At 34.8% G+C, this 22,940-nt stretch overlaps 1 protein-coding gene and 2 long non-coding RNA genes across 3 annotated transcripts; all 3 read right to left on the reverse strand.

Annotated features, from left to right (window-relative positions):
- Positions 1–2,973, reverse strand: LOC110798507 (auxin-binding protein ABP19a-like). The gene is made up of 2 exons (XM_056835658.1): positions 2,911–2,973; positions 1–1,074 (listed from the first exon to the last, which is right to left on the reverse strand). Exons 1-2 carry the CDS (start codon positions 2,971–2,973, stop codon positions 502–504), a joined length of 636 nt encoding a protein of 211 aa, XP_056691636.1. The 3' UTR covers positions 1–501.
- A 2,476-nt stretch (positions 2,974–5,449) lies between these two features.
- Positions 5,450–7,994, reverse strand: LOC130466775 (uncharacterized). The gene is made up of 5 exons (XR_008926929.1): positions 7,926–7,994; positions 7,758–7,826; positions 6,106–6,179; positions 5,885–6,001; positions 5,450–5,535 (listed from the first exon to the last, which is right to left on the reverse strand). It is a non-coding gene; the product is annotated as an uncharacterized lncRNA (long non-coding RNA).
- Positions 7,995–8,928: 934 nt separating this feature from the next.
- Positions 8,929–9,715, reverse strand: LOC110775019 (uncharacterized). Its single transcript, XR_008926930.1, has 3 exons — positions 9,398–9,715; positions 9,202–9,301; positions 8,929–9,086 (listed from the first exon to the last, which is right to left on the reverse strand). It is a non-coding gene; the product is annotated as an uncharacterized lncRNA (long non-coding RNA).
- Positions 9,716–22,940: the final 13,225 nt, after the last annotated feature.

The raw sequence follows: 22,940 nt of genomic DNA on the forward strand, positions 1-22,940 counted from the left end.
ACATTAGAATATGATTATACATGCATCATAAAATCCATCTATCAATAGAAAATACTCCCTCCGTCCCGGAATACTCGACCCGGTTTGATCGGCACAGAGTTTAAGGGACTTGAATTGACTTATTTAATTTAATAGGTAGTAGTTGATAGTGGGGTATTATTTTAATGTAGTTAGTGTGAGGTGGGTTAAGAGGTGGGGTTGGGGGAGAGTATGGGTTGAATTTTTAATTATTTTTTGTATGGAGTAGGGGGTAGGTGAGTTAATAGGAGTGGAGTGAGAAATAATATAATATTGTTAGAATATTTCAATTTTTAGAAACAGGTCAAGTATTAAGGGACGACCCGATAAGGAAAACAGGTCAAGTATTCCGGGACGGGGGGAGTAATTAATTTAACAAATTAATGGGATATGCTAATATTTATAACTCTACCAAAATACAAAGTATTAATTGAAAAATTTATTTGTTGGGCACTAAAATAGAATCAGGAGAGGTTGATCTTATTAAGCTGTCCCGAACATTCTTTTCATTCGCATTACTTCCTCATAACTTAGAAGTGTGATTTGCTCAGCTATATCAGCAGGTAAATTTCCAGCAAACAAAGAGGGAGTAGTGAGTTGTAATGCTGGGTTTGCACCGTTCAAACTAACAAACGCAGTAGCTGCAGTTCTACCAACATTGATTTGGAAGTGAAGCATTGCTTGTGGAAAGACCATGACATCACCAACTTGTAATCTTTTATAGTATGCAGTGTTGTTTGCATCAATAAATCCGGCAATGATTGATCCTTTGGCCAAAATAAGAACTTCTGATGTACGATGGGAGTGTAGTGGGATTACTCCAACAACTCCAAAGTCTAACCTGGCCATTGAGATGCCTAAACCATTTAAGGCTGGAAATGCGTCTGAAAATGCTAGAGTCACATTGTTTCCGAAGACGTTTGTGATGGTTCTTTCACCACGGAAGCCAGTGTAAACGAAATCATCAGTTGTGACACTAGCAGGATCTTTACAAGCATATCCTTCAGGGCCCCTAGGGAGACTAGGATCTCCGACGCAAAAGTCGAGTTCTATGCACTACAAAAAAACGCGGCACATTGTGACGCTTTTTGGGACAAATTGCGACGGTATAGAGTGTCGCTATTTCACATAGCGACGCTTTGGGAGAGGGTCGCTATTTTCATTGCCGCTATTTACCGACGCTTTAGAGCGTCATAATTTGCAAAATATCGATGTATTTCGCCGCCGCTATTTGGAGTATAGGGACTCTATAGATAGTCGCAATATTTAGACTGCAAAAAGCGTCACTATTTGCATGCTTATAGACACATTTCTCCGCCACTATAAACCATATAGAGACGCTTTAGACACCCGAAATATATAGACTCTTATTAGAGTCCCTATACGTTTACTTTCGTGCGAGTTCTCCTCATTCCCTCCAAAATAATTTAGACCCTTTGGATCGTCACAATTTGCATCATATATATCAATTAATCAATTAATCTAAAATCACAAATTATTTATAAAATATCTATTGACCATAGATGATGGTAATCAAATACTCTACTACATTATCATAAAACACCGTAACGTCGTGCTTTGATTAATTTAGAAAAAGTGATTTATATAACAATATAAATCATCCATAAATCTCCAGAGTCTAGTTAACTGAAATAAAAGGAATAGTTAAAACAAAAACAACTTCCTAACATCATATTTTCTACAAGATAGTCCAAAACTAAATAAAAACTACTTCCTGACTACGTACAAACTAATTACCAAGTAAACCTATTGCTATGCCAGCTTAGCTTCAAGAGAACTTGTTGATCTTGATCTTCATATACCATTACCACTTGAATCATCAATAATCTGCAAAGAAAATTTAATATTTCAAACATATATATATATATATATATATATATATATATATATATATATATATATATATATATATATATATATATAAAGCATGATGACACATTTTAAAATCAAAGAAAAATTAACAATATCATTTGAATCACTCAAATTATATTTTTCAAGGTAGATCAAGCAAACACTTATTCAATCTACGATCTTTGAATAATGAGCTAAATTATAGTTCAGCAAATTCAATCATACATGAACATTATTAAAAAAACAAGGTCCAGGTATCTCCGCGGAAAATGAAACAAAGAAAAAAAAGTCTAGGTATCGCAGCCAGAGATCTGTGATATTTACACTTAATTCCCTATGATTCTTCCTATCCTGCTCTTTATGGTATCCTTAACAACTTTTACAAAAGAATCAGTATGTATAACTTCAAAATTCCAAATTGCATCACTTCTAACTCTCCATATTGGTATTACTAAGGCAGGAACAGCAGTTTACTGCACCCTTTTCTGGAATCTAGAGCATTTGTAGTCCTTCTATAGCCATTTCAGCAGGTATAACAGATCAATTCTCGAAGTTCTTATCCCTAGCCACTGCTTAATCTGGTCTAAAGCAGCCTTGCTATAGACACAACCAAAAGACAGGTGCTCAAGAGTTTACCAGCGCCCTAGCTCTCTATTTTAACATTCTACGCTAGAAATTAAGCAGGAATACATAAATATTTATACTCCTGCAGACACAAATTTGGTGTGCGTCTTTGTGATATTGGGTCTGGTATCCACCTGTTGTAGCCCTTGTAGACGGGTTTTCCTTTCTCATGTTTATCAGTCTGTTTAGGTTAAGATAGTGTTGGTAATGATTTTTTAAATGATTTGGAGAGTCCAGCTGTGACAAATACTGAATCTTAAAGAAATTAGCTTCTACTTCTGTCTAGTTTTCCCCCCTAATACATTGTCTGTAAGGATAAATCATGGATGATACCTCTAGACTCAGTTGAAGAGTGTTTCTTCAATAAACCATGTGCTTCTCATACAATACTATTACCTCAACACAAGTAACAGTAAACAAAACAGATAGAAGAAACTTCTGTATTGAGCAACAAGACATCAGATAGCCTGTTCATATAACTAGTATGGAGCTGCTACATAAAGATAAGTGAACAGACCAAAAACAAAACAGACTATAGAATTCAATCAAACATAAAACAAGCTTTACTATGCGCAACTATAACTCTTTATAGTAGTTGATTTCAGACTTATCTATCACTTATGGTCAGTGTTCGACTGAGCTTTTATCAGGAGAGTAAGTTGGTGCTGTCTTGGCTTGGCTTACACATTATGATGGTAATTTGGTACTTTGTTGTGGTCTGAGCTCACGATCGAATTTGGAGCCTAATCCTTTTTAGGTGGAATTTTAACGACCATGGTTAAGCCATATTTAGTGTCATTTGAAAGTATTTAGTGTCATTTAAAATTATTAATAGCTTCATTCAGCATTCCTATGTTTATTTCAGATTGTTTATGTGCTGTGGTGGTTTGATACTTTAAACTTTGAACACTGATTTTGTTTGCAGCAACTATATTTGCTTATGGACAGAGAAGAATTGGCAAGACATATACAATGCGAGGAATTATAGAAAAAGCTGTAACAGATATTTACAACCACATAATGAATGTAAGGTTCTGATCATAGAAAGTAAAAGCTCAGTTTAAGCTTAGTATGTTTCGTCCTATAGTTGACATGTCAAACTAATCGCTTCTCCCATGATTACAGACCCCGGAAAGAGAATTCACTAGCAGGATTTCTGGACTAGAAATCTATAACAAGAATGTCAGGGATCTTCTCTTCTCAATTGTGAATCTGGTCGCACCCTTAAGCTAGAATCTAGGACCGATTAGTGTGTTGGAGGGGAGAGATTGGTTTCTATGCACAAAACAGCTAAGTTGGGTCCACATAAGCTAGAAATTCTCATTTGTTTTGAAAATAGTAACTCGCCCCTTTCCAAAACTGTAACAGAAATACAAAAACATGGAAACAAATGCATACACGCCCCAGTGTAATTCGTAAATAACATACATGACAGTTAATGAAAGATTACGTCAACAATATTATGGTGTATATGCAAGGACTAAATAAAGTATTAACATGGTGCCATGAGAGAAACTACTACAAATTGGTCGCAAATCTAGATGTCATATACTGAATCCTTAGTAGCACAAAAATATATAGAATGTGAGTCCATTACCAACTAGAATACAATAGTGTTATATGCACATACAATTTCACTGGACAAGCTACCTAATGTCACTGTCTGTATCATCCTTCCATTAATGTGTTCAACCAAGAAAATTCAATAAAGCAAAAGAGAGAAACGCCACTGCACTAAAACAACCATTTCAATTTCTCATATTTTCTTTTTTCTGAACATGGGGAAAAAATTAGACTCAATCAAACTAGAAAATATCAGACACAATCAAACTGGAAAAAAATAAGACCCAATCAAACTGGAAAAAATCAGACACTTCGTATTATTATTGTCATATTCTTCTCTCTCTCCTTTTCTCTTTATTTATGAAATTGGGAACCATTTCAGACATCAATTTCAGATTTTCAAAGGAATTAGGACAAAACACTAGATATGACAGTAAATCATACTTTGAATAATATTTTTCTAATACCATAACTAACTAGAAGAATTGTAACGACTAGAACAACACATGTATAAGAAAAAGAGAATTAGTGAGGATGACCACTTATGGTTTGACAATTTGTAATCTTTGAGTGTTAGTTTAGTTTGACAATTTGTAATCTTTGAGTGTTAGTTTAGGCCTTGCTAATGCTTACATGCATGGTTTGTGATTTTTAAACCGTAGCATCACAAAGAAAGACTTTCTCAACCTTAAATGATTATTTGCATACAGCTTCCCTCCCCCCTGGCCATAATTAGACTATAATTAGACTGGAAAAACAAGTGACAGTGCCTCTCCCTTATGCTTTATCCCAGTTTAAATTAAATAGTAACAATTCATGTAAACAAATCAGAACAATAATCAAGCATAGAAATGCATGATTTAAAAGTCGTCAGAAAAGCAATCAGTGTAAAAATATTAAGAACATCAAACATCAAGCTTAAACAAACAGATAGAAGCAATATTAATCTACACTGAAGTTTACACCTACTCATTTATATCATTTTACGTAAGGCCATGTGCTTTACACCAATTGAAATGAGTTGATGTTGAATAATATTGGTCTTTATTGATAATAACTGATTTATATTTATTAAAAATGATTTTACTGATCAATGTTCAAACAAGGCCACGTATAGCTGCATTTATATCCATTTTATGCATTCCTTTTTAAGTCTTAACATTTGTGAGTTGTTACAACTTACAAAAGGGAAGTCGGAAACTTAGACATCATAATTAATGTAACAAGCATATATACAGGAGTCAGATTGAGAAGATATAACACTTACATTATCACTTACGTTGTGAACTTGGATGATTTCCTGGATCATCTTCCAAAAGTATGGATTATTGCATTAGTTTTCTGTGCAAACAAACCGCTCAAACCATTTTGACTTCCCCAATCACATCCACGGCCTTTATCAAACTTGCAGAAAATGACATATTAGAGTTCTCCTCTGCATCATATTTTGATATGTACCTGCTCATTAATAACAAAATTTCAACAATTAGATAATGGGACAGAAGCCACAATGTCTTCCTCTATTAACATCGATGTCAAGAGCTCAAGAAACCTACAGCTATCCAGTTTTGTATGTTACAACAATCAGATTAGAAAAAAGATATTGAAAAACCTTTGTAAAAAGTGCATACTTAAAAACCCTGTTGTGAGTCTTGCTAGACATGTTTCAAAATAAGTACTAGTTACCTGAAAATATTTTCTACCTTCACAAGAATCTTTTGGCACGGAGCAGTAATAGTTTATCCAATAGAACTAATTAACTGAATTTACATAACTCTAAACTGCGTAAACAAGCGCTTGTGATTACCTGGAGTACAAAAAGTCCATCAGTAGCCAACACAGACTCACAGTAGCAAAAGAACTCCTCAACGTATTCATGTCCTAATCTACTAATTCATGTCTTTCAGCTATTTCTAGGATCTCACTGTACCATAAAACAGAAGAAAAATAATAGTTAGAGGAAAAAAAGGAGGAAGAAATATTATATTTAATGGCTACTGCATTTTGTAGAGAATTTTGAGGTCATACCAAGTGAAAATTCAATCATATTATTGGGCACCCTGCAGTTGTCGGTAATCACAGAGAAGGAGCGTTATGCGATTCTGTATGCATAACAAATTTATTGGACGGGAATGTGCAGAAAGGCATTGGATAGAATTTAAAGAGACATAAAACCAAACAAGTCAACCTCCTTCAACAATGATGCCACTAGACAACGTAAGCTGTTAAATTTCACACAAAACTGCATGATTGATGCATAAATGAGTCTACAGACCCTCATCTAGCAGATGTTCTCAAGAAATACGGATATGACTAAGAGGCATAAACTACAAATAAATATTAAAATAAATTCTCGTTTTTTTTAGTGCAACTCGAAATCTAATGCGTGTTTTCATACAAAAAATAAGACAAGTAATCAACATTCTCATCGTAATGAAAACAGACCTTAACTAGCAATATAATTCAGTTTGTTTTGATAGGCAACACAAAATTTCTACAGATGATCTAGGTAAATTTAAGTCAAGTTTGTTTTGATTGATAGATGGGAATATTATCGTTAACAAGTTAAAAGATTAGACTCACTGAATAGCAACATATTTAGGGACTAGGGCAGGTACAAAGTCAATCAAAGAGTAAGAGGATGCTCAAAAACTCAAAATGCATGCAGGAAGCAGTCCATGTAAACCTCGACACTATGTAACTTCAATCCAAAAACATAAAAAACATCTTTCCATAGTAAAGAAACATATCAGTCAATATGGCAAGAGGGTGACATTAGCATCTTTCCAATGTGTTTGTTCCATAAAATTTAAATCTTATTGTATTTTGAACTGTTGTTGAAGCATCAAAACTCTTTTTCCTTTTGTTCATTGGTAATACAGAGAATACTAAGCGCGACTTTCAGCTCCATAATGAATATATATTTTTAATACTATTGAGAAACACAAAATGGTTGTTCATGACCAGCGCATGACAGGAGAAAGATAACCAATTACAAAGTGTAATACATGATATAAGGAAGTTCAACAAACTCTTAACTTCATAGGATTTGTGATGAAGGGAAGTTCGTAGCAAAGAAAGTAAACCTAGTTCGGGTACTTAGCATGTGAATCAAAGTACACTTTGAGAATCTAGATAAAAGAATCTAATTTCATGGCTAATCTTCCATAAATTCCACAATAAAGTAAATGGTGAATCTAAGTCACGTAATTCCACAATGTAATGGTGAATCTAAATCACAGAATGCCACAATGTGCTGGTGTCTACTAGATTGCAGGTTCTAGCTTCACGGTTGCTAACAAAATCATTCTGGACTACAAGGTCGTCACTTATTTGTTAAATACACTGAAGACCAAGAAGGTACTCTAGAGATAATGAATAGATGCTTCATGGATATCAGCATATCCACAGGGGCACGAGCTTCATGTATGAGCTTGAATTGGTCATGTGACGGGGGGGGCAATTATGTGGAGACAAGAAAGAACACAAAAAAGCTATGTTACATGATTCAAAATAGATAAAAAATTCAAGCAAACTCAGAAATTAGATTATACTTTCTAAAGGAACAAAGTCGATACTCTTTTTAGTCACATTATCAGGTATGTTTTAGTATGAAGCACGCATAAAAAGGTTACTGATAGTGTAGCTTAGATATATGACTAAAAGACTTGAGAACTGACCTGGAGTTTCTCTTAAGAACTTTTCAGTCTTTCACCATACTCCTTTACTTCCTGGAGACCTTTATGTAACTGCAAGCAATCCCATATCTTCAAAAAACTAAGCCTTTAATCTTCAAATGCCCAAACCGACATCGAAAAATGTGCTAATAAAATCATCCAAGTATATACCTTAGTCTGCCGCATTTGACGTACTGAAGATTGTTTTTTTTAGCAGAAATCAATAACTCGTCCAATTTCTATTATCACCATAAGGTTTAGGTAATCCAGAATTAATACACCAAAATAACGATCTGATTATGCTAAATAAGCAAAAAGGAGAGTGTTGAATACCAGGGATATTTTTTCCATACCAGCTACTAGTCGTTTCTTCTCTTCTAACTTTAGCTCCATTTTCGATTTCTGATAAAAAGATATTATTAGTCGCTTTTGAGTTCTGATAATACAGTCCAATGAACGAAACCTAGAAGACTATTATAAAGCTCCTTGTGTATGAAATGATATAGCTCTTCGCCAGGAGAGGAGTAGACTCGCGAGTAGACTATTCCACACTCGCGAGTGGTTAACTAAATATTTATAGCTTATTTTATATATGATGTCAAGTTGTTAACTAAGTGCCACACATATACTGTTGGATATTAGATTACCAAAACATGCTATTTCTGGTGCCAATTTCAGCAGCAGCTAGCAATGAGGCAGAGAAGGACAACCAGATAGACTCTTCTAGGCTTCAGCACTACCTCTCGATTGCTTTCCTCTTTCGAATGTTGTCACATGGTAGCCTGAATGTAAGAAGCAACAATTTTAAATCAAACCATTTGAAAAAACTAATTTATGAAATTTGGGGAAAAGAGGAGTACCCTGGCCTAGGTGCAAAGTAACATCAGAATATGTTTTGTCGAATTCACTATTGCAGCCTCCATCAGAACCTGAAGTCCCATTCGTCGCAGAAGAAACCTTGGTTGCTATGGGGTAGTACTCAAGATACATAGGTTTCGGGCGTTCAGATGGTGTATGAAATCCTCTAAGCTCATAAATCTACAGATCATAAAAATACAGATTTAAAACTGCTATATTAGTCCACCCCACACAGTAAAACTCGATCACATGAATGGGAGAAAGAAATATAGTTACTTGTCTAGTAAGGCCCTCTGCTCCTAAATTATTAAAAAAATAGGTAAAAACTGCATCTTTAGTCTTAGGTAAAACACATAGTACCATGTCACAAGACCAACAACATACATCAAACAAAAATTATAACTATTTAGTCATATAAATACTGTGAAGTACCTGCCTGCGTGAATGCTCGGGTTGTTCCATCAGCAATTGGTCCTGCAGTAGCAAGTACTCGCATAAATCGATATTAATTTGGGTGCTTGTCGTACAATAATAGCCTCAAATAAAAGACACAAATAACCAAAGGGAAGGCACTACAAACTACAGCCACCTTCTTAGCTTTTACAGACAGTAGGCTTTCACTGAGTTGCTTTTCCTGCTGCTGCACTTCTTTCAAGCTCAAGTTTGATAAATCTTTACCCAGCATCCTCCTGTAATTGACAATGGTTGTTACTAGCCCGGCCTATGACAGAGTTTATAATAAAAGACCACAAACTCGAATCAATGACAGTTTTGAGGACATATACATTTGTCTCAATTGGAGTTTTGTTATCCTGTCTTTCAGACTATCAATCTCCTTCAAATCTTCTCCCTGCAAATAAAAAAGAGATCCAAGAAAAAGAGAATAGTTTGATAAGAGAGGCTTGTTTATACAAAGTAAGCAAAGAATTGTCTAGCTGGCCATAATCAACAGAATCCATGCCTGACATTAACTAGATACTTAAAAAAAATCTAACTATACAAGTTATGCAACAGAGAAACAAAGGGAGACATCTTTGTAATCATCAATCAAGTATGAAAATATAAACACTTCATCGGGAACTAAAAATAGAATTTGAGTCAAGACCCTTATATCTCAATCACGAGTGTTGTCTTTCCGCTTTGTACCTTAAACAAGACCAGTAAGGATCGCTGAATTTGGTCTCAAAGAAGGCACATGTGACGTGACAATGTAATACCCATAAGACCTAGCCATAAAGGACATATTCCAACCAAATAAATGTGGTAACTTCAAAAAAAAAAACCTCTAAAAAATTCAAGAAACAAGCAGCAACATAGCATCACTCCTTGTTACAAATGCACACTCAGCTAAATTATACTATTTGTCGATTCAATGCTCCTAAAAATGCTTAATTTATCAACTAGGTGATCCCAATGTAGAACAAAATTCATAAATTTTATGCAAAAGTTAACCTTAATTTCCAAAACCCACTTTAGAAACTTCAATAGAAAAAAATAAAGACCTAAAAATAAAACCCAGAGATAAATTAAAATTAATCAACAAACAAACTAGAAATAAACCCTAAATTCAAACTTAAAATATGTTGAATTTTTATATAAATATTTTTAATTGCCTGAAATATACTATGAGTAGGTAGACAAGAAAGTTCAAGCACAAAAATTTCGGCAACAAAAATGAAAACAATAAATAAAATCAAACCTTCAAGAACTTCTTCGCGTGAATTGGGAGAATTTATCTGACAAACCAAAGAAGCCGGAAATCCAAAACCCGCAACTTAGAGCGAATATCTCTAACAAAAACACTAACTTATTGAAGCTTGAGATGGTTATATTTGGCGAATTGTGAAAACTATCAATCAGGGTTTCCTTCCTTTTGTATTGAGAGGAATGACAAGATTACTAGCAGATTGCAAAAGAAATTGAGGTGATTCGTTTGTGATAACCTGTTGTAAACGAAATTAAGGGGATTCTGAGATGACACCAGCGATTCTCTGGGAGTGTATTCAAATTTTCCAATGAGCAGTTGGTTTTTGGAGAGTGTGGGTTGACTAGGTTGAGTGTTTGATATGTTGTGGGAGCAGGTATGGGAGAATTAAGCGGGGTTAAGGGGGGAAATTTGGCTAAAATTATAAGCGAAAAGTTATAGTTTAGCGGGCTTAGCTGACATGTGGGTACACGTGTCTTTTATTTGCTAATAACGACGCTCTATAGCATCTTTATATGCTACGACCCTTTAAAGCGTCAATATTTGCAAACTCCTATCCGCGCCCCAGAAATCCCTGTGACCCTTTCGTGAACCGTCGCAGTTAGTCCGTCTAGATTTGTATGTTTTTCTCATAGTGATGGCATGAGAAAGAGAGGCTAGGAAGCAAAAGACGACGAAAAGTGTGAGATTGTTCATTTTGTAAGTTATAGATATAAGTTTGAAAGGGTAGTTGTAGTATTGTGAATTGGTTTCTTGCCTTTTCTTAGCAACATTTGATGCCCCTTATATAGAGAACTTATAGTACTAAAATAGGAATGTAGGATGATACTTCGTATTCGTATGCAAAAAAGGACCGAATAACGTGGCTGTTGACTATTTCACTTCTAGAAGTCGAAAATCTTGAAACTAAACCAATCATTTTATCATCATTATTCTATTGATTGAAGTCTTTTAAATTAATTATGGATTTTATTGTGAATAAAATGTGGTCAAAGTTTTCATACGAGATCAGTAGACGTACTCCATAAATATACATCAAATTAAAACTTCAAAGTATTACCTGAATATCTCATCTAATTGGTTAACTATCAGCTAATTCTTTAATGTGTGCGTTGAGAATCTATCTGGTTTTGTAATTTACTGACATTTATTTATTTTTAAACTGTTACGGAATATACGGAGTATTATTATTGTTAATATTGTAAAGCGATAAATATGTTAAGTTACTTGTTTAGCCTTACTAGGTTAATTGTAATGTGCTATATATATGTTGGAGATTAATGAGAAGGCCGAGATTTGAGCCGTATTTGTCATAAACCCATTTATTAAATTCAGTTCATTTCCCAACTAAAATGTTAGAAAACGTCAAAATTCTTGAAATATTTCTACTCCCCCGTCCTTTTTTATTATTTACATTTGGTATCAGAGATTTAAAAACTAATAATTAATGTTGATAAAGATTATTCCTTTTTTATATAAACAATGTAGATTACGTTTATTGATAATATTTTCATTTTTTTATACAAATAGGACAATGAAAAAGTGTCGGTGATTTAATATATCAACAAGATTAAGTCCCTTGCCCGCAAGAATATTCAAAAATTATTATTTGACATCTTTTAACGGAGTATAAAATATTTAACAGAAATATTTATCCTTTAAACCTAATGCGTAATTAATAAATTTTTGAATGTTCTAATTTAATCATCTAACTAGTGTGTGGCCCGGGCGATGTCCCGGTTGTTACTTTAAATAATTGAATATGGATATTCTTCTCAATTCACCTCAATATTTGACCAAAGTATGTGTAGTCCATAAAAAGTGAAAAGATTCATTAAGTTGATCATCTACAGATGTACAGTGTGTTTTGTATCATGTCAATTAATTTTTCAATTAGATCATCTTACAATTCATTTAATTAATAAACACAAAACTAGATATATGCTGGACATTTTATAGTTGATGCTTATGAGACTTATGATATGATATCATGTTTAATTCATGGTTTTCCTAATGCTTTTATATGTTATTTTTATTCCAATATAGTCTATAAGAAATAAAAGGTAACATAAAGGTTTAAATGTTTTAGACTTCATGTTGACACGTATTTATAAATTAATGTGCATGGATAAACAACAATTAGTGGTTGGTTAAGATGGTAATGAGAAACAAGAAAATAAAATAATTATCAAAACTCTAGAGAGAAGCGAGAGAAAACCTTGCCTTCTCCCCCAAGTTTCCCTTCGGTGCATGATTTCCATTGTGCACTGCTGCCATGGCAAGGAAGTCTGGGGGCAAAATGCAAGGTAGTAAGCATGGCAATGCAAAGCAGAAACCAAGAGGACCTTCATCTGATTCTCAGGCTCTTAAGACTCGATCGATTGAGGAGGTTTTAGGGGTCGAAGCACTGGATTTGACGATTGAAAATGAGATTCTCGCCCCCAAATCTGGATTGAAACATTTGCAAGCTCGTTCTCAACTCAGGCATTCCTTCAATGAGTGGATGCAATCTGTTCACAGATCAGCTAACAAGGTGAATAATACTCCATCTAATGTTGATATTGGTACGATTTCCATTCCAATATTGCAACAATTTGAAGAAGTAATGACTGAACATGCTGATAGTGTTGATGATGAATTTAGGCCACCTGATCCAATTGAAATGCATCCTGTTTCTAGCCCTGTACAGATTTACCTTGATGATATACAGGATGAGGTGGATTTTTGGAATTCTTCCATTATCTACTATATTATTGGTGCTAATCCCCCAATACATGTTATGGAAGGGTTTATTAGGAGAATCTGGAAGAAATTTAATGTTGATAAGGTGGTGTTGGTGAAAAAGGGAATCTACTTAGTGAGATTTCTGACTATGGACATGAGAGACAAAGTCACTTCTGGCCATTTTTTCTTTGAAAGAAAACCTATGGTAGTGAAACCCTGGAGTGTTGATATGGATATGGAGAAGGAAGAGATCAAATCTGTCCCCATCTGGATTCAGTTGAGTCTGAATTTTAAGTATTGGGGTGAAAAATCTCTTTTCAAGATTGTGAGTCAGTTAGGCAAACCAATTAAGAGGGATGCAGCCACTGTGAGTAGGGATAAACTTCAGTATGCTAGGGTGTTGGTTGATATTCCAATCACACAAAAGCTTCCTAATCAAGTTTCATTTATGAATGAGCATGGTGAGCTGGTTCAGGTACCTATCACCTATGAGTGGAGACCAACTGTTTGTGATAACTACAAACTAGTTGGACATTCAACCATTGAGTGTAGGAAGGGGAAAACTAAGAGAATATGGGTGCAGAAAAAACAACAAGTTCAGAATCACACAGAAGTGGTGGCACCAGAGGTGGATCAGGAGGGGTTTCAAAGAACTCTCAGGCCAATCAGGGTTAGACCTACCAACTTGGTTCCAACACGTTGTTAATTCTTTCCAAATGCTGAATGATGATGGTGGTCATAGTGCTTGCAGTACTGCTGAGTTGGATAGGGAAGATGACATTGAGGAGGGTAGCACAGGAAGAGGGAACTCTTCCAGATCTTATGGATAGGATATTATCATGGAATGTTAGGGGTATCAACCTAGCTCAGAAACAGGATACTGTGAAGCATTTTCTTCATAAATATCATGTGGGGTTAGTTGGTCTCCTAGAGCATAAGGTTAAGCTTCCTAACTTAGGGAAGCTTTACCAAAGAGTTTTCCCAAATTGGTGTTTCTCTAGTAATGCAAGTTACCATAATGGTGGCAGAATTGTTTTGGCTTGGAATCCAGGAAGCTTTTCTGTGAGTATCCAAGTAGCTTCTAGTCAGTTTATGCATTGCTTCATACAACCAGTGAGTGGTATGCCTATTTTTTTCTGTACCTTCATTTATGCTTTCAATGATAGCTCTAATAGAGAAGTGTTGTGGAAAGATTTGAAAGCTTTAAACACTCAGGATGTCTGGATCTTGTGTGGAGATTTCAATTGTGTTATGAGTAATGATGAGAGAGTTGGCTCCCCTGTTAGGAATGCTGAAATAATGGATATTTGTGATTGTATGCATTTCTGTAGCATGGAAGATATTAAGAGTGTGGGTAATTTCTATACTTGGAATAATAAACAGCATGGTACAGCTAGAGTTTTTTCTAAAATTGATAGAATAATGGCTAATCCTAAGTGGTTAGGTGTTTATAGCTCAGCTGAAGTGTGTTTTATGAATGAGGGTTGTTTTGATCATTCCCCTGGATTGTTGACTGTCTATCCTAGGGATACAGGGGGGGAAAAAAGCCTTTTAAGTATTTTACAATGTGGAAATCTGCTCCTCATTTTCTGACTCTTATCCAAGAACAATGGAGTGGTACAGTTCAAGTGAGCAAGATGTTTGGTGTTGTTCACAAACTGAAGAAGGTGAAGTTGGTGCTCAAAGAGTTGAATAGAAAGGGATTCTCTGATGTTCAAGCTGCTGATCTTCAAGCATACCATGACATGATTGCAGCTCAGACATCAATACATCTTGATCCTGCTGATCAGAGTCTCGCTGATGCAGAACTCAGTGCAGTGCAAAATTACAAAAATAAACATCAAGCTTATTTAGAGTTTTTGAAACAGAAGGCAAAGGCTTCATGGATTAGGGATGGTGATGAAAATACCTCCCTCTTCCATCAGAGTATCAAAGCTAGGAATAATCATAACCAAGTTTACATCATTCATGGCATGGATGGGATTTGGAGAGATAATCCTGCTGATATCTCTCAAGCTTTCTTGGATTATTACACAACTTTGTTCGGTAATACTCACACTAATAGAAGACCTGTTCTTAGTCATATTGTCCAAGCTGGTCCCTTGATTACAGATGCTCATAGAGATATTCTAAATGCTCCATATACAGCTGGTGAGGTGAAGAAAGCTTTGTTCTCTATTCCTGGTAGGAAAGCACCAGCGCCTGATGGGTATGGATCCTACTTCTATAAAGATGCTTGGAACATTGTTGGTGATGATGTTATCAATGCTGTTCTGGATGTTCTCCAACAAGGCAGATTTCTTAAGGAGTTAAATCATACAGTCATTACTCTCATTCCTAAGACTAAGTGTCCAAAGAATGTGAGTGAATTCAGACCTATATCCTGTTGTAATACTCTGTATAAATGCATTACTAAGGTGATTTGTAGTAGATTGAGGCAAGTATTATCAGATTTGATCATTGAGAATCAAGGGGGGTTTGTACATGGCAGATACATAGTGCATAATATCATGGTGGTTCAGGATTTGGTAAAACAGTATGGTAGGAAGAGTGCTAAACCAAGTTGTATGATGAAGATTGATCTTTAAAAAGCATATGACACAGTTGATTGGGATTTCCTGCAAGAAATGTTGGTACAGCTGGGTTTTCCTGGAGCTTTTGTGGCTCTTGTGATGGAGTGTGTGACCACCCCTAGGTTCTCTCTGATGCTTAATGGCACAATGCATGGATTTTTCAAGTCAAAAAGGGGTTTAAGACAAGGTGATCCCATGTCTCCCCTTCTGTTTGTGATCTTCATGGAATACCTGTCCAGAATTCTCTACAAAATGAGTGAGTTGTCTCAATTTCAGTTTCATCCTAGATGCAAAGAACTTAAGCTCACTCATCTATGCTTTGCTGATGATCTAATCCTATGTAGTAAAGGTGAGTTCCCCTCTGTGTATCTTCTGCTTCAAGCTTTTAAGCTGTTCTCCAATTCTTCTGGTTTGTTAGCCAACAAGTAGAAGTCAACTATCTACTGCTGTGGTATGGCCGAGAATGAAATCAACAGAATTGTCAATGTTTCTGGTTTTACTAGGAGTCAGCTTCCTTTTAAGTACTTAGGTGTTCCCATCTGTGCTAAAAGAATTTCTGCTGCTCAATGTGATGTCTTAGTGGATAAGATGGTTGCTAGGATTAAAGTCCGGAGTTCAAGGAATCTTTCCTACACAGCAAGAATGCAACTCATTAATTCTATGTTGATGAGTATTCATATGTACTGGGCTCAGGTATTTATTTTACCCAAGAAATTTCTGCAGGAAGTTACTAAAGTTTGTAGAGCATTTCTCTGGAGTGGGCAAGCTTACAGTCAGAAAAACAGTAACATTTCTTGGGAAAGTTCATGTTGTGATAAGAAGCAAGGTGGACTTGGATTTAGAGATGTTGTCAGATGGAATATTGCTAGCATTGGAAAATATGTTTGGGACATTGCTTCCAAGCAGGATAATGTTTGGATCAAATGGGTTCATGCTGTGTACATTAAGGATGGGGATTGGTGGGAGTATAAACCTGTAGCTTCTGCTAGCTGGTATTGGAAGAAGATATGTGCCATAAAAGAGAGATTGAAACTAGTTTATACTCAAACTGAGTTAGCTGCTATGCCTCATTATTCTGTGAAAACAGTTTATGAGAAAATCATTGGACCAAAACCTGTGATTCAGTGGGATAATATGGTGTGGAATAGGCTGAATATCCCTAAGAATAGATTCATATGTTGGTTGGCAGTGCAGGACAGGCTTCAAACCACTGCAAAATTGGCAAGATTTGGTGTTAGTAATACTGCAAGTTTCCTGATTTGTGGACAAGCTGATGAAGATCATAAGCATCTATTCTTTGCTTGTCCCTATAGCAGCAGATGCATTAGTGCTCTCAAAACTTGGTTAGGGATTACTTATTCCACTGGTAATCTGAAGCAGCTCATGAGGTGCATTGCTCATGGCAGAATGTCAAAGTTTAGAAGGCAAGTTAGCTAGCTTTGCAATGCTAGCTGCTGCAGTGTATGCTGTTTGGTCAAGTAGGAATGGTTGTTTTTGGAATGCTTCCTTTCCAACTGTTCAGAATATGGTAGCTAGAGTTAAGAAAAATGTTAGAGATCGAATTTTGGTTGTTTTACCTAAACATGTATCTAGGAGAGATAGCTCGTGGTTTGCTACTCTGTAAGATAGTTTTCTGTTTCTAGCTCTTTGATGGAATGGTCCAACCTAGTTGGTTTGTTTCATCCTTGAGTTAGTTTAGGTTGTAATCTGTTTTGAGCTTAATATTATTCGATCTTGCTTGCCTAGCAAAAAAAAAAAAAAAAAGATGGTAATGAGAGTTATTCTCCAAACTTGAGGTCTTGTGTTCAAACCTTGTTGCATTTATTTTTGGTTGTCAATAACATCACATAGCCTTAGTGAGTGGATGATGTGGCGTAACAGGAGAGTTATAAGTGGCACATAAACTTTTTCCGCAACGCCTTTAATATATTAGTATAGATATGCAATTTCCTACTTACTACGTATTATATATTTCATACGTAGTATGTTTTAATATGATAATTTGACCAAAATATTCTATATGACTAATTAATATGTTAGTTTGACAAAAATATTGAGTAAAAATATTTCTATTATTGATATGACGATTTGACTAAAATATCACCAAAATCGTCTAATACGGTCATATTTTATAATCCTGTATTTTCTTTTTTCACACGTATACTTCATACATACATAAACGGTTTATATAAAAGGAGAGAGAGAATTAAAAAAAGTAGATATGTTTTTTTAGAACAATAGTTTTTGGCGGGAAAATGTTGCACCAGAAAGTGACATGTATCATTTATGGTGTATGTTTAAGTATATACTGTAATAAATGGGAAAGTATTAGACGATTTAGTTCTCCAATGAATTTGATTGACTAAAGTTATAATATTTTGCACGGTTTTGGACATAATATTAAGAACATTTATGTTACAATAATGTAAAAGAAATATTCTAAACGTAAAAATCAAAATGGGACATATAAAACGAAATATGTACAGAATTCTACCTCCGTTTGATCAAGTTCTTTACGCTTTGAAAAATGTGTCCAACAATAAAAACTTTGACCATAAATTCTCACTATTATATCTATAAAAAATTATCATGAGATATCTTGTTAGATTCGTCTCGAAATGTATTTTATGAATATCAATTTTTTATAATTTTTTGCCATACAAAATTGGATATATTAACGGTCAAACATTGCATCAGAGTCCGTGCAAATAGTAAGTGTAAAGATCTTTTTAAAACGAAAGTTGTATAAAAAAAGGACGGATGAAATAATTTTTAAATTATTTTTTCAATCTACCGTTCACGTAATTTTTGTTTTATTCCATATCCAAGGCCATCATTTTTTTTCTAATCGATGACCAAAGCCTTCACCGAGCAATCCGTGGATTATGGACCGTGGTGCACATAGAGCATGGTGTACCAAAAGAACATATGTGCATAAGCAAAAGAACATGACACTACGGCGAAAGAACATGCGATATAATATTTCACTTTTTTGTTATAAAAATAATATATTATTTTGCTATTTATTAAAAACCTAAATAAAAAAAATACTCATGTTCTTTTCTCGTAACTAGATGTTCTTTCAATTATATACTAGTGTTCTTAAGATGCACCATGCTCTATGTGCACCATAGTCCACCTTCTAAATTGCGATTCACCAAGTTTGGAAGTACTATATATAAATCTATAATGTCTATTGTGAATAATTGTATTGATAGTTATTAAATGAGCCCTCATAATTTGAATGGGGGTCCTTCAAAGATAGAAAAAATGAATGGGGTAGTGTATACTATACCTTGGGTTTTTATGAAAAAGTCAAGCCACCGACAAATTTAATACTTGTATTAATTTAAACAATGTGAACGCATACATAAAATTTATTTCACGCACCACATTGATAATTTAATTAATATCACGAAAATACTAGTGATTATTATGAAAGTGTGTTAGAACGATGAGGATATGCATATGAAAAAGAGAAATTAGAGTACATGAGTAGGGGTGTTAACGAGCCGAGCCGGCTCGCAACTGCTCGATGCTCGGCTCGACAAAGCTCGGTAAAAAATCGAGTTGAGCTCGGGTTCAGCTCGAGAACTTAACGAGCTAAGCCTGAGCTATCAATGGCTCGTTTCAAAAGCTCGTGAGCAAGATCGAGTTCTTTTTAATATATGTATTTTTTATAAATTAATTTTTGCAGAAATTAATTTTAATAGATATTTATTTTTAACATATAAAACATGTAAAAGTGGATAAACATGTTTCTTAATTAAACATTTGATGATCAACCTCGAGCGAGTCTATCGAGCCTCAACGAGCCTATCGAGCTTCGAGTCGAACCGAGTTCGATTTTAATGTTTTGAGCTCGAACTCGAGCCCAATTTCCCAGGCTTGATGAGCTTCGAGCTCGAGCCGAGTCTTTATAGGCTAGGTCTCGGCTCGGCTCATTATCACCCTATATATGAGTAACTTACAATACTTTCATAAGAACTCCTACAATTACAGTGCATTGGAACCAACCAATTGACTGTTAGTTCAGTAGTGGTTGGGGCTGAACTTGGTAAAGAGGACCCCGTGTTCGATATCCCGCAACAACAATTGGGAGGGAACTGAAACCTATCCAGCCATAATTCGTTCTGAATCCGAATTAACTCTAGGGGTAAACTGGGTGCTAACACCAAAAAACAGTGCATTAAAACCAATGTTTTTAAATAATGATTTCAATAATACTTTGTATAAGACAAAACAACATATAATTTTCTTCTCCTAAACTAATGTACAAATGTTAAAGGGACAATAATATAAATTAGGAACGTTGGGAGTACTACTAAATAATATTTGGTACAATATTGTTACAGAGTCAAAACATTGGTTGTGAAAATTTAAATTTTGAAAAGCAAGTTCTACGAGCTGGGTAAGGTAACTGTTGGTTTACACCAAACTCAGGCCCGACCCTGGGCATAGGCGAGGAGTGCGACGGCCTAGGCCCCAGAGTCGAAAGGGGTCCCTAACATAATTCGCGTCCAGTTGTTTAGTATTAGTATAATGTAACACAATAATGTCAGTAGAAGAGTTCCTGGCTCAGTGTTAACTGAAATTTGTTTAATTTTTCGGAAATCACGGGATCGATTCCCGACTCCCTCTTTTTCCGCTTCCTTCGTTTTTTTACTCCGTACTTCTGTTCTTTTTTCTTTTTGTCTTTCTTTCAAATCTCTTTTTTAGTCTTTTCTTTATTTATTTTTTTTGTTTTGATAACGTTTCTTTTTCTTTTTCCTCTTTTCATATTTTAATTTATGTTTTTTTAAAAATGTATTTAAGTCTTTTCCTTCCTAAGAATTACGGGAGTAGCTTCTAATGAAGATCATTCAACATTTTTTCAAAATATTAGCATATACAAATTTATTTGTATTAAGAAATTTAATTGTCACATTAAATTAGTTCGTCAAATACTTCTTGCACGATCTAAGATCAATTTCATTCACGTGTTCCTTCTTTTTGTGAAACCTTATATACTTACAAGATATGAACATTCTTCATCTTTTTTTATAACGACATCATGGAGATAAGATGAAAAAAAATTATTGCATCAACATATTTATATTTACGGTGTACTCCGTAGATAAATGTACATTAAAAATAGAAACAAACATATTATTATTGTTATTTTAATTAAATTATTTTTTATATATTGCGTAGATTTTGAAGTTTAAATTTTTTATTTATATGCGGTGCCCATATTTCTTTTTTTGCCTAGGGCCCATTAAATGTCAGGACCGGCTCTGACCATACTAATGCTACATCAACATCTCAATGCAGCATGCAGTGCAACTCTACTACAACACCTCACTGCAGCAAGCATTGCAATACAGTCATCACCAAGTCAGCAGTCAATAGCCTAGTTTCTAGAATCTTGAACTAATAACCACATCTCCCTGATTTCAGGAAGTTTGTTATGACTTCAGTTATGTGTAATAGGCTAGTTGCATCCTAGATGTACGAGCAGAATCATTCTGATTGGCTCTCATGTTTATGCTTATTTTTGATTGGTTGTAACACCTCATAGCTGATGTAGTATTTAAGCTAGCTAAGGTTGTAAGAACTGATTCATTCAGTCATAATTCAATATAGTTGATTGATTCTCTCCAATATCTCTCTCTAAAATCATTAGCTTATAGTTTTCTCTGATGTTCTTCATAGATCATGAAAACTTACATCGTATGAGAGCAGAATCTTTAGATCCTGCATAAGTTCCGCAAGTTTTTCTTCATTCTCACTTTAAATTAAGTAGAATTTCTCTTTAATCTGTTGCTTGTTCAACTGAAATTCTTTAAAATTTCATCAAGAAATCCAGAAAAATGCCTACTAATCAAGTAGATCCTTCCCTCAATCCAAGTTCTGCTTATTACTAAAGTAACAATGATCTGAATGACTGGAAACGTTCTATGATGATTGCATTATCAGCAAGGAACAAGTTATGCTTTGTTGATGGAAGCTTAAATCAACCAGCCACAAATTCTTCCAATTACAAAATCTAGTGCAAATGTAATGATCCGGTAATCTCTTGGATGTTAGCTTCTCTTAAACCTTCAATTTTAAGAAGTGTTTTATACCTAAGAACAACAAGCTAGGGAAATCTGGCTTGATCTTAAAGAAAGTTTTTTTGGCATCTTAGATTAGGTCATATATCTTTTGGAAAAATAAAGAACATAAAGGGAATTGATGTTAAAGGTTGTTTAGCATAGTGTTTCTGTCAGATTTGCCCTATGGCTAAGAAAACTAGATTTCCATTTACAACTAGTAGTATCAAAACTACTGCACCATTTCAGTTGTTACACATTGATGTGTGGGGTCCTTACTCTGTATTTGATTCCTCAAGATGTAATCAGTTTCTCACCATAGTGGATGATTACACAAGAATGACATGGACTCACCTAATGAAAAGTAAAATTGATTCAGTTCAAATTATGACTCAATTCCTATTGTATGTTGAGAATTAATTTGGTACATCTGTCAAACACATTAGATCATAATGCCCCTGATCTAACTGAGGGTGATATGAAACAATTTCTTATCAACAAGGGTATTTTACAACAAAAGAGTTGCAACCATACACCTCAACAAAATGGTGTTGTGAAAAGAAAACACAAGCACCTTCTGGAAACTTCTAGGGCATTGTTCTTTCAATCTAAACTACCAGAAAAGTTTGGGAGTGACTGTATTCTGACTCCAACATACTTGATCAACAATGCCTCTCAAGAGCATTCAATTTTCTACACACCATATGAAAAATTGTTCAAAGCTCATGTTGATCTTTCTCATTTAAAGGTGTTTGGTTGCCTATGTTACATTACTACATCCAAAGTCCATAGATCAAAATTTGATCCTAGAGCTGATCCATGTTCTCCTTGGCTATCCTCCCCATCAAAAGTCTTACAAGGTTCTGAACCTAGGCACAAATAAAACAATAATCTTAAGGGATGTGATTTTCTATGAAAAACACTTTCCCTTTAATTTTTCTTATACTCCATCTACTGATTATCCTACTCAGTTCTTCTTACCTATCATTACACCATTTTCTACAGAAGATCATTCTTTTTCAAATCCTCCATTTGATTCACACACTCATACTCACACAATTACTGATTCTATTTCTAACCCTATTCCTGATTCCTCTCCTACTATTGTTCCTGATTCCCTTTCTACTCCCTCTTCATTTACTTCTTTTCCCACTAGAAAATCCACCAGATCCACCAAACCACCTTCTCATTTAAAAAATTATATTTGTCCTTAAACAACCAAGCACATGTGTAACCTGGTAGCTTTTGACAA

The sequence above is a fragment of the Spinacia oleracea genome, chromosome 2 (assembly GCF_020520425.1).
Source record: "Spinacia oleracea cultivar Varoflay chromosome 2, BTI_SOV_V1, whole genome shotgun sequence".
Lineage (NCBI taxonomy): Eukaryota > Viridiplantae > Streptophyta > Magnoliopsida > Caryophyllales > Amaranthaceae > Spinacia > Spinacia oleracea.